This window comes from Hyla sarda, chromosome 4 (assembly GCF_029499605.1).
Source record: "Hyla sarda isolate aHylSar1 chromosome 4, aHylSar1.hap1, whole genome shotgun sequence".
NCBI classification, from domain to species: Eukaryota; Metazoa; Chordata; class Amphibia; order Anura; family Hylidae; genus Hyla; species Hyla sarda.
This window is the reverse complement of record NC_079192.1, coordinates 410,436,330-410,450,973: the sequence shown is the minus strand read 5'-3', so window position 1 is coordinate 410,450,973 and position 14,644 is coordinate 410,436,330. Positions and strand designations below refer to the sequence as shown.

General features: G+C 46.3%; 1 protein-coding gene across 3 annotated transcripts in view; it reads left to right on the top strand.

The window, feature by feature from the left end:
- LARGE1 (LARGE xylosyl- and glucuronyltransferase 1) overlaps positions 1 to 14,644 on the top strand; it is a 410,766-nt gene that overhangs the window by 253,278 nt on the left and 142,844 nt on the right. For all 3 annotated transcript variants that reach the window (XM_056517630.1, XM_056517631.1, XM_056517632.1), the window contains one exon: positions 6,158 to 6,329. In XM_056517630.1, the coding sequence (XP_056373605.1) occupies positions 6,158 to 6,329 (172 nt within the window). The remainder of the gene's footprint in view (positions 1 to 6,157; positions 6,330 to 14,644) is intronic.

The window sequence follows — 14,644 nt, the reverse complement described above, 5'->3', positions numbered from 1 at the left end:
GGCGCCGAGCCGGATTGCTGGCTGGAAGCTCCGCTTGACAGATTGAATACGTGAGACACAACGACAGTTCAGCTAAATATACAATTAAACGTAACAGTCGCAATTGGAGACCCTCTTTATGGCTTCCTAACTGCAGGTGATAAAAGGCAAAGACCCGGCTGTAACCGGCGGCGCCTCTTTCAGTGCATCGCTTCGGCGCCGCTGCCATGTAGTCACGGCGTTCAGGGCACCGTTGTAACAAGCGCTCGTACGAGTGCTGCATCCGGCTCCTTAATCCCTAGGGCAGTATTTCCTAAGCAGGGTGCCTCCAGCTGTTGCAAAACTACAACTCCCAGCATGCCCGGACAGCCGTTGGCTGTCCTGGGCATGCTGGGAGTTGTAGTTTTGCAGCAGCTGGAGGCACCCTGGTTGGGAGACACTGCCTTAGGGAATAGGCGGGGGAAGGTGATAGGGGTGCATCAGTACTTTAGGGTAGTGAGCTGCCAGCACTTTAGGGTAAGGCATACGTAGTGGCACATACCTGAACCAGAAGGTATTAGGACCTTAAAGGGGTACTCCACTCTGGAAAAAAAATTAAGGGGGGCTGAATTAGAAGCCCATAGGTCAAGCTGCGGGTCATTTGTTAAGTTGGTGCTCTCTGGGTAACATAAACGTAACATGTGACATCTCAGAGGTCTTTTAGACAATTGCATTAGTCCTCCAAAGGTCCTTTATACTTTTTATACACATAATACATAACCTTGAACTGGCTAGACATAGTAACTTAATTATGGGGGAGACACTGCAGGAGAGCCCCCCGGACACTGAGGGACTCACCCTGACAGGGACTAAGTGTAGTACAGGACTGTGTTCTGTACTGGGACATTACATTTGTTTAGGGACATATGTGGTGGCAGGTACAGTAACAGCATAAGAAGGTATCAGCACCTTGTGTTAAAGAATATGTTGTGGCAGGTACCCGCATCAGGTGGTATCAGCACCTTAGAGTAGGAAATATATGGTTTTAGGTAACAGCACTAATCCTAGAGGGTATCAGCACCTTAGTCTATAGCATATATGGTGGCAGGTATGAGCACCAGAGGGTATCAGCACTTTAATTTAGGGAATATGTGGTGGCAGGTACCAACACCCTAGGGCACAAAAGATTGTGGGGTCAGGTACCAACACCAGAAGGTATCAGCACCAAGGGTTAGGTCAGGGGCCATCATCAGGAGTTCCATTTTATTTTTTCCTCTGGGGTCTCTGTCTACTCTCAAAATTATTATTATTATTATTTTTTTTTTAATCACCTGGTGCCAGAAAATTAAACAGATTTGTAAATTACTTCTTTAAAAAAATCTTAATCCTTCCAGTACTTGTTAGCTGCTGAATACTACATAGGGAATTATTTTCTTTTTGGAACACAGAGCTCTCTGCTGACATCATGACCACAGTGCTCTCTGCTGACATCTCTGTCCATTTTAGAAACTGTCCAGAGCAGCATATGTTTGCTATGGGGATTTTCTCCTACTCTGGACAGTTCTTAAAATGGACAGAGATTTCAGCAGAGAGCACTGTGGTCATGATGTCAGCAGAGAGCTCTGTGCTGTATACGTTTTTAACTTTTCACTCCATTATGAATAAAGTTTCACATGTCTGATTGAAATTCCAAGAAAAAAACTGTGCAAACTCAAAAACCGGACGGTGAAAACCGGATAGAACCGTACGTACATACGGTTCTGAACGGTTCTTATTGAATCCCATGTTAAAAAAAAATGTATATGGTTTCAATACAGTTTTTCACCCGGACCAAAAAACGTGGTAGGCTACTGTTTTGGGTATGGGAAAAAATCGGACAAAACCGTACAAGACGCAAAACTGATGCAACCAGAGCCAATGCATACGGTTTTCAATGCGGTTCCATATGGTTTTCAAATTGAAAATGTATACGGGAACTGTATTGTAAACACGTGGTGTGAACCCAGCCTGAGACACGTCTAAAGAACAATGAAAGTTGGCACTCACCACATCTTCTGTATTTCTTCTTTATTGTAGTGAGTATTTACAAATACGGGAGATGTGGTGAGTATTCACAATAAGAAATACGGGAGATGTGGTGAGTATTTACAATAAGAAATACGGGAGATGTGGTGAGTATTTACAATAAGAAATAGTGGAGATGTAGTGAGTATTTACAATAAGAAATACGGGAGATGTGGTGAGTATTTACAATAAGAAATACTGGAGATGTGGTGAGTATTTACAATAAGAAATACAGGAGATGTGGTGAGTATTTACAATAAGAAATATGGGAGATGTGGTGAGTATTTACAATAAGAAATACAGGAGATGTGGTGAGTATTTACAATAAGAAATACGGGAGATGTGGGGAGTATTTACAATAAGAAATACTGGAGATGTGGTGAGTATTTACAATAAGAAATACAGGAGATGTGCTGAGTATTTACAATAAGAAATACGGGAGATGTGGTGAGTATTTACAATAAGAAATACTGGAGATGTGGTGAGTATTTACAATAAGAAATACAGGAGATGTGGTGAGTATTTACAATAAGAAATACAGGAGATGTGCTGAGTATTTACAATAAGAAATACGGGAGATGTGGTGAGTATTTACAATAAGAAATACTGGAGATGTGGTGAGTATTTACAATAAGAAATACAGGAGATGTGCTGAGTATTTACAATAAGAAATACGGGAGATGTGGTGAGTATTTACAATAAGAAATACGGGAGATGTGGTGAGTATTTACAATAAGAAATACTGGAGATGTGGTGAGTGCCGACTTTCGTTGTTCTTTTGAAGTGTATTATCCTAGTTCACTATAGGCCCCTGATATCTGCTCGGTTTGAGCCCGATTTGGGGTGGTCGGAGTAAACACCCTCTACAATGGTCAAGTCAAAGTCAGAATAGACAGTGGGCGCACTGTGACGCATACAGATCGTACCCTCTGCCGTCTCGTACTCCTCCCCACAGTATTTGACTTTGATGGAATTGAATTATAAAGCTCTTTAGAAAATCAAGCTTGTGCCCCCAATATGTGGATATTAGTCATCCGAGCCCACGTCACCCATTTCAGAGCCACCTGCTGCCAACGCATATAATACAACACATACAGTAAACCCCCCACCAGAGGAGGAGGAAGCCCACCATAACAGGACCCCAAGACTAATATGGAAGCTGTGGCTGTGAAATATTGATATTGTGCTGCGTTCCTCTCCCTGGCGGCAGGCCGTTCGCTCTTTTCAGCGGCGGGCGCTGTCGAGGGGATAATATGATAATGTTTCGCCTGATGTGACTGCAATATATATTTATGATACTGTTACTTGTGTTGAAACCGTCCCTTGATCTTGATTATTTACTCTCGGCTGCCTCCTGAATGATTTTCTTGGGCCGACTCAAGATGAATGCACATATTAGATGAAACTCGGGGGGGGGAGTATTCCGGCGCGGCTCCTGGGATCTCTCTTTACCATAATCTCATCCAAAAGCCTAGAGCTGATTCAATACCCGCACCATTTTACCACAAACCCTCCAAGCCTCCAGAAACATTACACACAGTAGTACCATCACAACTATGAAGGCTGATTGCGGCCCCTGGGTGGTGGAGGACCTGTGGGCTGCTCCCTTCTTTATTTGTGGAGAACCTCAGGGGCTGCTCCCTTCTTTAATGGTGGAGAACCTCAGGGGCGGCTCCCTTCTTTAATGGTGGAGGACCTGAGGAGCTGCTCCCTTCTTTAATTGTGGAGAACCTCAGGGGCGGCTCCCTTCTTTAATGGTGGAGAACCTCAGGGGCTGCTTCCTTCTTTAATGGTGGAGGACCTGGGGGGCTGCTCCCTTCTTTAATGGTGATGGACCTGGGGGGCTGCTCCCTTCTTTAATGGAGGAGGACCTGGGGGCAGCTTTGTTCTTTATTGGTGGAGAACCTGGGGGGCTGCTCCCTTCTTTAATGGTGGAGAACCTCAGGGGCTGCTCCCTTCTTTAATGGTGATGGACCTGGGGGGCTGCTCCCTTCTTTAATGGTGATGGACCTGGGGGGCTGCTCCCTTCTTTAATGGAGGAGGACCTGGGGGCAGCTTTGTTCTTTATTGGTGGAGAACCTGGGGGGCTGCTCCCTTCTTTATTGGTGGAGGACCTGGGGTGCGGCTTCCGTTTTTTAATAGTGGAGGACCTGAGGGGACTGTTTCTTTCTTTAATGGTTAAGGACCTGGGGGGCTGCTTCCTTCTGTGATAGTGGGGGACCTGGGGGGGCTGTTTCCTTCTGTAATAGTGGAGGACCTGGGGGGCTGTTTCCTTCTGTAATAGTGGGGGACCTGGGGGGCTGCTTCCTTCTGTAATAGTGGGGGACCTGGGGGTCTGCTTCCTTCTGTAATAGTGGGGGACCTGGGGGGCTGCTTCCTTCTGTAATAGTGGGGGACCTGGGGGGCTGCTTCCTTCTGTAATAGTGGAGGACCTGGGGTGCTGTTTCCTTCTGTAATAGTGGGGGACCTGGGGGGCTGCTTCCTTCTGTAATAGTGGGGGACCTGGGGGGGGGCTGCTTCCTTCTGTAATAGTGGAGGACCTGGGGGTCTGTTTCCTTCTGTAATAGTGGGGGACCTGGGGGGCTGTTTCCTTCTGTAATAGTGGAGGACCTGGGGGGCTGCTTCCTTCTGTAATAGTGGGGGACCTGGGGGGGCTGCTTCCTTCTATAATAGTGGGGGACCTGGGGGGCTGCTTCCTTCTGTAATAGTGGGGGACCTGGGGGGCTGCTTCCTTCTGTAATAGTGGGGGACCTGGGGGGCTGCTTCCTTCTGTAATAGTGGGGGACCTGGGGGGGGCTGCTTCCTTCTGTAATAGTGGGGGACCTGGGGGGCTGCTTCCTTCTGTAATAGTGGGGGACCTGGGGGGCTGTTTCCTTCTGTAATAGTGGGGGACCTGGGGGGCTGCTTCCTTCTGTAATAGTGGAGGACCTGGGGGGCTGTTTCCTTCTGTAATAGTGGGGGACCTGGGGGGCTGCTTCCTTCTGTAATAGTGGGGGACCTGGGGGGGCTGCTTCCTTCTGTAATAGTGGGGGATCTGGGGGGCTGCTTCCTTCTGTAATAGTGGGGGACCTGGGGGGCTACTTCCTTCTGTAATAGTGGGGGACCTGGGGGGGGCTGCTTCCTTCTGTAATAGTGGGGGACCTGGGGGGCTGCTTCCTTCTGTAATAGTGGGGGGACCTGGGGGGCTGTTTCCTTCTGTAATAGTGGGGGACCTGGGGGGCTGTTTCCTTCTGTAATAGTGGAGGACCTGGGGGGCTGCTTCCTTCTGTAATAGTGGGGGACCTGGGGGGGCTGCTTCCTTCTATAATAGTGGGGGACCTGGGGGGCTGCTTCCTTCTGTAATAGTGGGGGACCTGGGGGGCTGCTTCCTTCTGTAATAGTGGGGGACCTGGGGGGGCTGCTTCCTTCTGTAATAGTGGGGGACCTGGGGGGGGCTGCTTCCTTCTGTAATAGTGGGGGACCTGGGGGGCTGCTTCCTTCTGTAATAGTGGGGGACCTGGGGGGCTGTTTCCTTCTGTAATAGTGGGGGACCTGGGGGGCTGCTTCCTTCTGTAATAGTGGAGGACCTGGGGGGCTGTTTCCTTCTGTAATAGTGGGGGACCTGGGGGGCTGCTTCCTTCTGTAATAGTGGGGGACCTGGGGGGGCTGCTTCCTTCTGTAATAGTGGGGGATCTGGGGGGCTGCTTCCTTCTGTAATAGTGGGGGACCTGGGGGGCTACTTCCTTCTGTAATAGTGGGGGACCTGGGGGGGGCTGCTTCCTTCTGTAATAGTGGGGGACCTGGGGGGCTGCTTCCTTCTGTAATAGTGGGGGGACCTGGGGGGCTGTTTCCTTCTGTAATAGTGGGGGACCTGGGGGGCTGCTTCCTTCTGTAATAGTGGAGGACCTGGGGGGCTGTTTCCTTCTGTAATAGTGGGGGACCTGGGGGGCTGCTTCCTTCTGTAATAGTGGGGGACCTGGGGGGCTGTTTCCTTCTGTAATAGTGGGGGACCTGGGGGGGCTGCTTCCTTCTGTAATAGTGGGGGACCTGGGGGGCTGCTTCCTTCTGTAATAGTGGGGGACCTGGGGGGGCTGCTCCCTTCTATAAGGCTTTGTATGTTTTACTGATATCTTGTGTCTGTTTCTTGTCTCTACAGTCGGAGGTGTCATGGATTCCTAACAAGCATTACTCAGGAATTTATGGGCTGATGAAGCTGGTGCTCACCAAGACGCTCCCTGCCAGCCTGGAGCGGGTCATCGTCCTGGACACCGATATCACCTTTGCTACGGATATTGCCGAGCTGTGGGCCGTTTTTCACAAGTTCAAAGGTTAGATTTTATTTCGTATATATGTATTATCTGTTTAACTACCTACCTATCTCATGTATATATGTATTATCTGTCTAACTACCTACCTATCTCATGTATATATGTATTATCTGTCTACCTACCTATCTACCTTCGGCTGTCCGGGCATGCTGAGAGTTGTAGTTTTGCAACAGCTGGAGGCACCCTGGTTGGGAAACACTGCTCTATAGGCTGGGTGGATGACACTGGATGAGTTGTGGGGTGCTCTTGATGTGTAGATGATAAACCAGACATAGACATAAATGAGACACAACACAGTTACATACAAGTCATGGAGTCCTGTACATGTAATACAACAAATGAATCAATGTCTGGAGCAGGGGAGCGCCCAGAAGGAAAGTGATGTTCCTAAAACAGTCCCAAAACAGCCTACTCACCACTCTTAGGTAAATGCACTGATTCGCCTCTGAGGGGCTCCTAGCAGTTATCTAGAAGTAAAACTACTCACTGAATTGAGCTGCAGTGCCCACTATGGGGTGCAGGTCATTAGTAAATCTGTAGCTTGGCAGTCACAAAATCTCTAGGCCCGGCATGAAGCCCGCAAAGGTCCTAGATGTGCTATGGGGTCCATGTAAAACTTCTTCCCACAGGGTCTTGTGTTGTATTCCTACAGAATTACATAGGAATGACATGTACCACAAGTCATTTGGGCAAAAGCCCTATCGTCTATGTTATCTCTATTTTCATACATTTCATATCTAGCTATCTCATATCTATCTATCTCATATCTATCTATCTATCTCCTATTTATCTATCTCATATCTATCTCATATTTATCTATCTCATATCTATCTATCTCATATCTATCTATCTCATATCTATTTATCTATCTCATATCTATCTATCTCATATCTATTTATCTATCTCATATCTATCTATCTCATATCTATCTATCTATTTCATATCTATCTCATATCTATCTATCTCCTATCTATCTATCTCATATCTATCTCATATCTATCTCATATCAATCTCATATCTATCTCATATCTAAAGAATAAATTGGCCAGCACTATTGATCCAAACTATTGTAAAAACCTGGCCTGCAGGTGCAAGCTGCTGGGCTAAATATACAGCAACAGGAGAATACAGCAGCACACTGCTAGCACAAAGATATAGATAAAACATGAGTATATAGATAAAACATGAGTATATAGATAGAACATGAAAAGCTATACAGCTGTAGTGCAACAAATGAAAATATGAAACTATGAAATTATGAGGTACTTAGCTTGCAAATTTGGCGCCAAATAGCGTGGACAGTCCCACCACGGTAAGGTGACCTCATTCTGGGACGGACCCTACACTGTGTATATGCCTCTGTGTGAACAGTATACTCTATTAGGTGTATATAAGGTGCCTTGGATGTTTCAGACCTTGCATGCCTGCTGAACTGTTCACACAGAGGCATATTCATAGTGTAGGGTCCGTCCCAGAATGAGGTCACCTTACCGTGGTGGGAAGGTCCACGCTATTTGGCGCCAAATTTGCAAGCTAAGTACCTCATAATTTCATAGTTTCATATCTTCATTTATTGCATTACAGCTGTATAGCTTTTCATGTTCTATCTATATACTCATGTTCTATCTATATACTCATGTTTCATCTATATCTTTGTGCTAGCAGTGTGCTGCTGTATTCTCCTGTTGCTAACTATCTATCTATCTCTTATATCTATCTATCTATCTCTCATATCTATCTATCTCATATCTATCTATCTCATCTATCTCATATCTATCTATCTGTCTCATATCTATCTATCTATCTATCTCATATCTATCTATCTGTCTCATATCTATCTATCTATCTCATATCTATCTATCTCATATCTATCTATCTATCTCATATCTATCTATCTCATATCTATCTATCTCTTTCTATATATCTGTCTATCTATCTCATATGTATCTATCTATCTATCTCATATCTATCTATCTATCTCTCTATCTCATATCTATCTATCTATCTATCTATCTCATATCTATCTATCTATCTATCTCATATCTATCTATCTATCTATCTATCTATCTCATATCTATCTATCTATCTATCTCATATCTATCTCTCTATCTATCTATCTCATATCTATCTATCTCATATCTATCTATCTCATATCTATCTATCTCATATCTATCTATCTCATATCTATCTCATATCTATCCATCTCATATCTATCCATCTCATATCTATCTCATATCTATCTCATATCTATCTCATATCTATCTCATATCTATCTCATATCTATCCATCTCATATCTATCTCATATCTATCTATCTCATATCTATCTATCTATCTCATATCTATCTCATATCTATCTATCTCATATCTATCTATCTCATATCTATCTATCTCATATCTATCCATCTCATATCTATCTCATATCTATCTATCTCATATCTATCTATCTATCTATCTATCTATCTGTCATATCTCTCAGTCCCAGCTGCACTGACCTCCCTGTAGAGATTACAGACTCTTGAAGTCCACAAGACGTGTTTCTGTGGCTCCTCGGACTTTCTTCTTGTTCTTTTATTATTTCTCTTTGTAGTAATAATGTGGTGTAAAGGTCAGCACCTGCAGTGATCAGCGTCTCCTCCTGGATGGTAAAGGGCGCCGCTGACACCTCCTAATGAGACATGAGGAGATGATTCAGTGCCGGGTCTGGAGTCCTCATCTCTACTTACCTCCTCCTGCCCGGCCTCTCACCCGCTCATACTACAACTTTAAAGGGGTATTCCGGTGGAAAACTATTTTTTCATATCAACTGGCACCAGAAAGTTATACAGATTTATAAATAACTTCTATTAAAAGATCCTAACTCTTCCAGGACTTATCAGCTGCTGTATGCTACAGGAGAAGTTGTGTAGTTCTTTTCTGTCTGACCACAGTGCCACAGCTGTCCAGAGCAGGAGAGGTTTGTTATGGGGATTTGCTCCTGCTCTGGACAGTTCCTGACATGGACAGAGGTGTCAGCAGAGAGCACTGTGGTCAGACTGGAAAGATCTACACAACTTCCTCTGTAGCATACAGCAGCCTATAAGTACTGGAAAGATAAAGATTTTTCAATAGAAGTAATTACGAATCTGTTTAACTTTCTGGAACCGGTTGATTAGAAAAAAAAAATTTCCACCGGAGTACCCCTTTAAGGCAGAGTCTTCAAAGAAGTTTCTATAGTAAGTGTCATTGTCAGGACTATCAAAGGGATATCTTTTTATGTTTCTGTGAAACAACCAATAGGAGATAGATATGAGATAGATAGATATGAGATAGATAGATAGATATGAGATAGATAGATATGAGATAGATAGATAGATAGATATGAGATAGATAGATATGAGATAGATAGATATGAGATAGATAGATAGATAGATATGAGATAGATAGATAGATAGATAGATAGATATGAGATAGAGAGATAGATATGAGATAGAGAGATAGATAGATAGATATGAGATAGTTAGATAGATATGAGATAGATAGATAGATAGATATTAGATAGATAGATACATATGAGATAGATAGATAGATAGATATGAGATAGATAGATAGATAGATAGATATGAGATAGATAGATATATAGATAGATAGATATGAGATAGATAGATAGATAGATATGGATAGATAGATATGAGATAGATAGAGAGGCGATAGATAGATATGAGATAGATAGAGATGAGATAGATAGATAGATATGAGATAGATAGATATGAGATAGATACTGTAGATAGATAGGTAACGTATAGATATGTCGGAGGTCCCTATGATACATAATAACACTCTGCTGTGACATTTTGCAATCCCCGCTCCGCTCCTCCCTATCCTCGTACCCATCCAGGCTGTAGCCCCCTCTATGTGTTTGTGTATGAGGGGGGCGTCTTCTGTTCGGGGATAATGGGGGTCCTCCCCGGTGTTCTCTGTAATATTCCGCAGATGTCCACCGTGTATTGATAGGAGGTAGCGGAGCAGCTGCACCTGTTCACATCTCTGCAGCGTGTTCAGCCGCTGCTAACAACACGCCGCTACATCAGACACATCACAAAAGGTCAGCAGTGTTTTGGGTGCCGGATCAGTGACTGCCATTGAAAGGCGATGGGACGGCTGCCAGGATGGAGCGGTAATTATGTAGACGCTGGCTCCGTGTGGGGTGGGAAGGGAGTCACTGGATGAGGCTAATTCTGAGCCAACAGAGGCCGCTGTGCCATCATGTATGAATACACTGTGCCGTCATCTATGAATACACTGTGTCGTCATCTATGAATACACTGCGCCGTCATCTATGAATACACTGTGCCGTCATCTATGAATACACTGTGCCGTCATGTATGAATACACTGTGCCGTCATCTATGAATACACTGCGCCGTCATCCATGAATACACTGCGCCGTCATCCATGAATACACTGCGCCGTCATGTATGAATACACTGTGCCGTCATCTATGAATACACTGTGCCGTCATCTATGAATACACTGTGCCGTCATCTATGAATACACTGTGCCGTCATCTATGAATACACTGTGCCGTCATCTATGAATACACTGTGCCGTCATGTATGAATACACTGTGCCGTCATGTATGAATACACTGTGCCGTCATGTATGAATACACTGTGCCGTCATGTATGAATACACTGTGCCGTCATGTATGAATACACTGTGCCGTCATGTATGAATACACTGTGCCGTCATGTATGAATACACTGTGCCGTCATGTATGAATACACTGTGCCGTCATGTATGAATACACTGTGCCGTCATGTATGAATACACTGTGCCGTCATCTATGAATACACTGTGCCGTCATCTATGAATACACTGCGCCGTCATCCATGAATACACTGCGCCGTCATCTATGAATACACTGCGCCGTCATCTATGAATACACTGTGCCGTCATGTATGAATACACTGCGCCGTCATCCATGAATACACTGTGCCGTCATCCATGAATACACTGCGCCGTCATCCATGAATACACTGCGCCGTCATCCATGAATACACTGCGCCGTCATCCATGAATACACTGCGCCGTCATCTATGAATACACTGCGCCGTCATCCATGAATACACTGCGCCGTCATCTATGAATACACTGTGCCGTCATCCATGAATACACTGCGCCGTCATCTATGAATACACTGCGCCGTCATCCATGAATACACTGCGCCGTCATCCATGAATACACTGCGCCGTCATCTATGAATACACTGCGCCGTCATCCATGAATACACTGCGCCGTCATCCATGAATACACTGTGCCGTCATCCATGAATACACTGTGCCGTCATCTATGAATACACTGCGCCGACATCTATGAATACACTGCGCCGTCATCTATGAATACACTGCGCCGTCATCTATGAATACACTGTGCCGTCATCTATGAATACACTGCGCCGTCCCAAGATGGCACCGGCGCGGCGCACATGTTGCTAGAGTTAGCTGACCGTATCCAGAAGATCTCCATCGTGGGCCAAAGATGCCTGCTACCAAGTCCCGTTGCAAGGCACGCCGGCATCTTCACGCGGATCATCGCTGGTGAGGCTGTGCCTTCACTACCGGACCTTGGGGTCCTGGGCCGAAATCCTCACCGAGAAGTCAGAAGTGAGTACACCGGCTGAGGCCGCTTTCTCTACCCCTAACCCAGAGCAAACCCCCAGGTCCAGAAGTCTGCAGCACGTCCCCGTTCCCCACCTTTACCAAAGTGGTTGTTTGGCAATGAGCCTGGACTAATAAAATATTTTAGGGAGCTCCTTCTTCCCCTGTCAGGGAAGTCTCATCCCCCACTCCCACCGGCCCAGTGTGAGAGGGCCAGAAGAGAAGCTCATGTGGCCAAGATTGTAGAGGGGCTGAGGGCACAGAGAATGGAAAGATATGGGCCGAAGCTTCTACCATATGAGGTGCGACAAGTGCAGCAGCAGGACACAAAAGCATTGGAGGCCCTGTACATTAGAAAGCTGGAACATCCCGAGAGGGAGAGCCACCCCTGGAACGTCGCAGAGTCATAAAGTTTGACAAAGTGCAGGGGGTTTGGCACCATCATGGACTGTCGTCATGGACGGACTATGTTGGTCAATCGTCGGGCAGTGCAGAGAGACTATCTCACCCCATCATTGCATTCTTTAGAGAGCGGGGAGATCGTGGAGTATACTCCTGTACAGAGCATGCGTGGGGAGTGGGCGGCAGCAGTGACCCATCCGAAGAACCCCACACAGATTCCTTTTGCATATTTTCCTTGGATGATTGGGACGCAGATCCCTTCGGATTACTACCTTCTCAACTTAAGAAGTCACGTCCAGAGGAAGCAGTCTACATGCCCGAGGCGCCTGTTGTGGCACCAAAATACCATCCTAAGTCATCTGTGAATGTGTCCAGGCCAACTCCTGTGGTCGAGGAGGTTTGGCCTAACCAGCGGGCACTGACTGAAGTGCCTCGGCCTGCTCCCACAGAGGAGGTTTGACCGGCCCAACAGGCACCAACTGCTGCTCCCCCAATAACGCAACCCACTGTAGTACAAATGGTGGTCACCATCAGCCCCACCATTACAGCGTCCACTTTGTCACGAGTGAACTGGAACACCCAGGTGATTCCAATGGAGGGGGCACAGTCCCGTGAACCCAGCCTCGGAAACAGGCCGACTGGCGAGGCTGGGATGGCAAGTTGAAGAATCCACCTGCATTGAATTGACCCCATCTACTACAAGTCCCAGCAAGCCCTTAAGATCTCTGAGTCCCAGGCTGAACTGTATAGACCTTTCCACCTGTCTAACCTCTTTAAAGCTGCTGGTGTTCCGTAACTTGTCATTATTGCCCCCCGTGCCTAGCCCAGGATCAAGCGGTATACCTTAAGGTGGTATTGAGGATTAACCACGCCCTGGTGTCACGAACACAAGGGGATAATGCCATCTGCTACTAGGGTAATTCCATCTGCCCTGCATCACACCCCATACCACATATCTATCTATCTATCTCATATCTATCTATCAGTCTTCTCCCCTCTTGTAGTTTTGTGTCCGAACCTGGCACCATAGACACCTGCCCCGTGCCCTCTGCCTCTTTTCCTGGGTCTCTTGGTGCCATCTAGACCCATATTTGATAGTATCTACTAAGGATCGACCGATTATCGGTTTGGCCGATATTCACGATTTTGGACATCATCGGTATCGGCAATTACCTTGCCGATAATGCCCCGCCTCCCCTGCCAGAGACCACCGCTGCCCCATTGCCTCCCCCATCCCCGGTTTTATAATTACCTATTCCCGGGGTCCGCGCTACTTCTGGCTCCTGCAACGTCCTGCGCGCTGTGCAGCGCAATGACGAGTGACATCCTCAATGTCCCCGTCAGTGCGCACAGTGACAGCACAGGACGCCGCCGGAGCCAGAAGTAGCGCGGACCCCGGGAACAGGTAATTATAAAACCGGGGAAGGGGGAGGCAATGGGGCGGCGGCGGTGGTGGTTGGACTCAGGAGGACCCCAGGACAGGCAGGGGGAGAGAAGCGGGTGGCGGCGGCGGTCCGGGCATGTCCGGGCATGCTGGGAGTTGTAGTTTTGCAACTGCTGGAGGCACCCTAGTTGGGAAACATTGACCTACATACTCGACCAACCCCCCGGTCCTATATTTGTAAATCTTATATTTGCTAATGGGAACCCCTCTTATACTAAGGTCAGAACAGCCACATGACAGTGTCCCCAGCTCTGCGGCTTTTACCATCTTTATTGGTGGTTTTCAGCCTAAGGAGGAGACCCCCGACCGCTGCCCGTCTGGGATTGTCTGATTACTTGACCTATTTTCCACCATTAGTTTCCACCTCTCTCCGGCCTCCATTGTTCTCTGCCTGAATCTTTCTCATCATTTCATTTAGCGTCCCCGTCCTTCACAGAGTCCGCGATCACATCCTCGTCCTATCCGCGCCTCCTCCGCCTCTACGCTGTACATGGAATTAGATATCAGCCGGAGACGGATGTGACCGGATTTACAATTCATTGTCTTCTGCTCCTGATGTAAACATCCATGATGACTTCTCTCCAGCCGTCACAGGACGCAATGCTGCTCCAGATTGGCGCAATGGGGGAAGAGACTCGTCTGAAGATTATAACGTTTCATTATATATGGGGTACATTGTTCTAGATAGAGAGATAGATATGAGATAGATAGATAGATATGAGATAAATAGATATGAGATAGATAGATAGATATGATATAGATAGATAGATATGATATAGATAGATATGATATAGATAGATAGATATGATATAGATAGATATGATATAGATAGA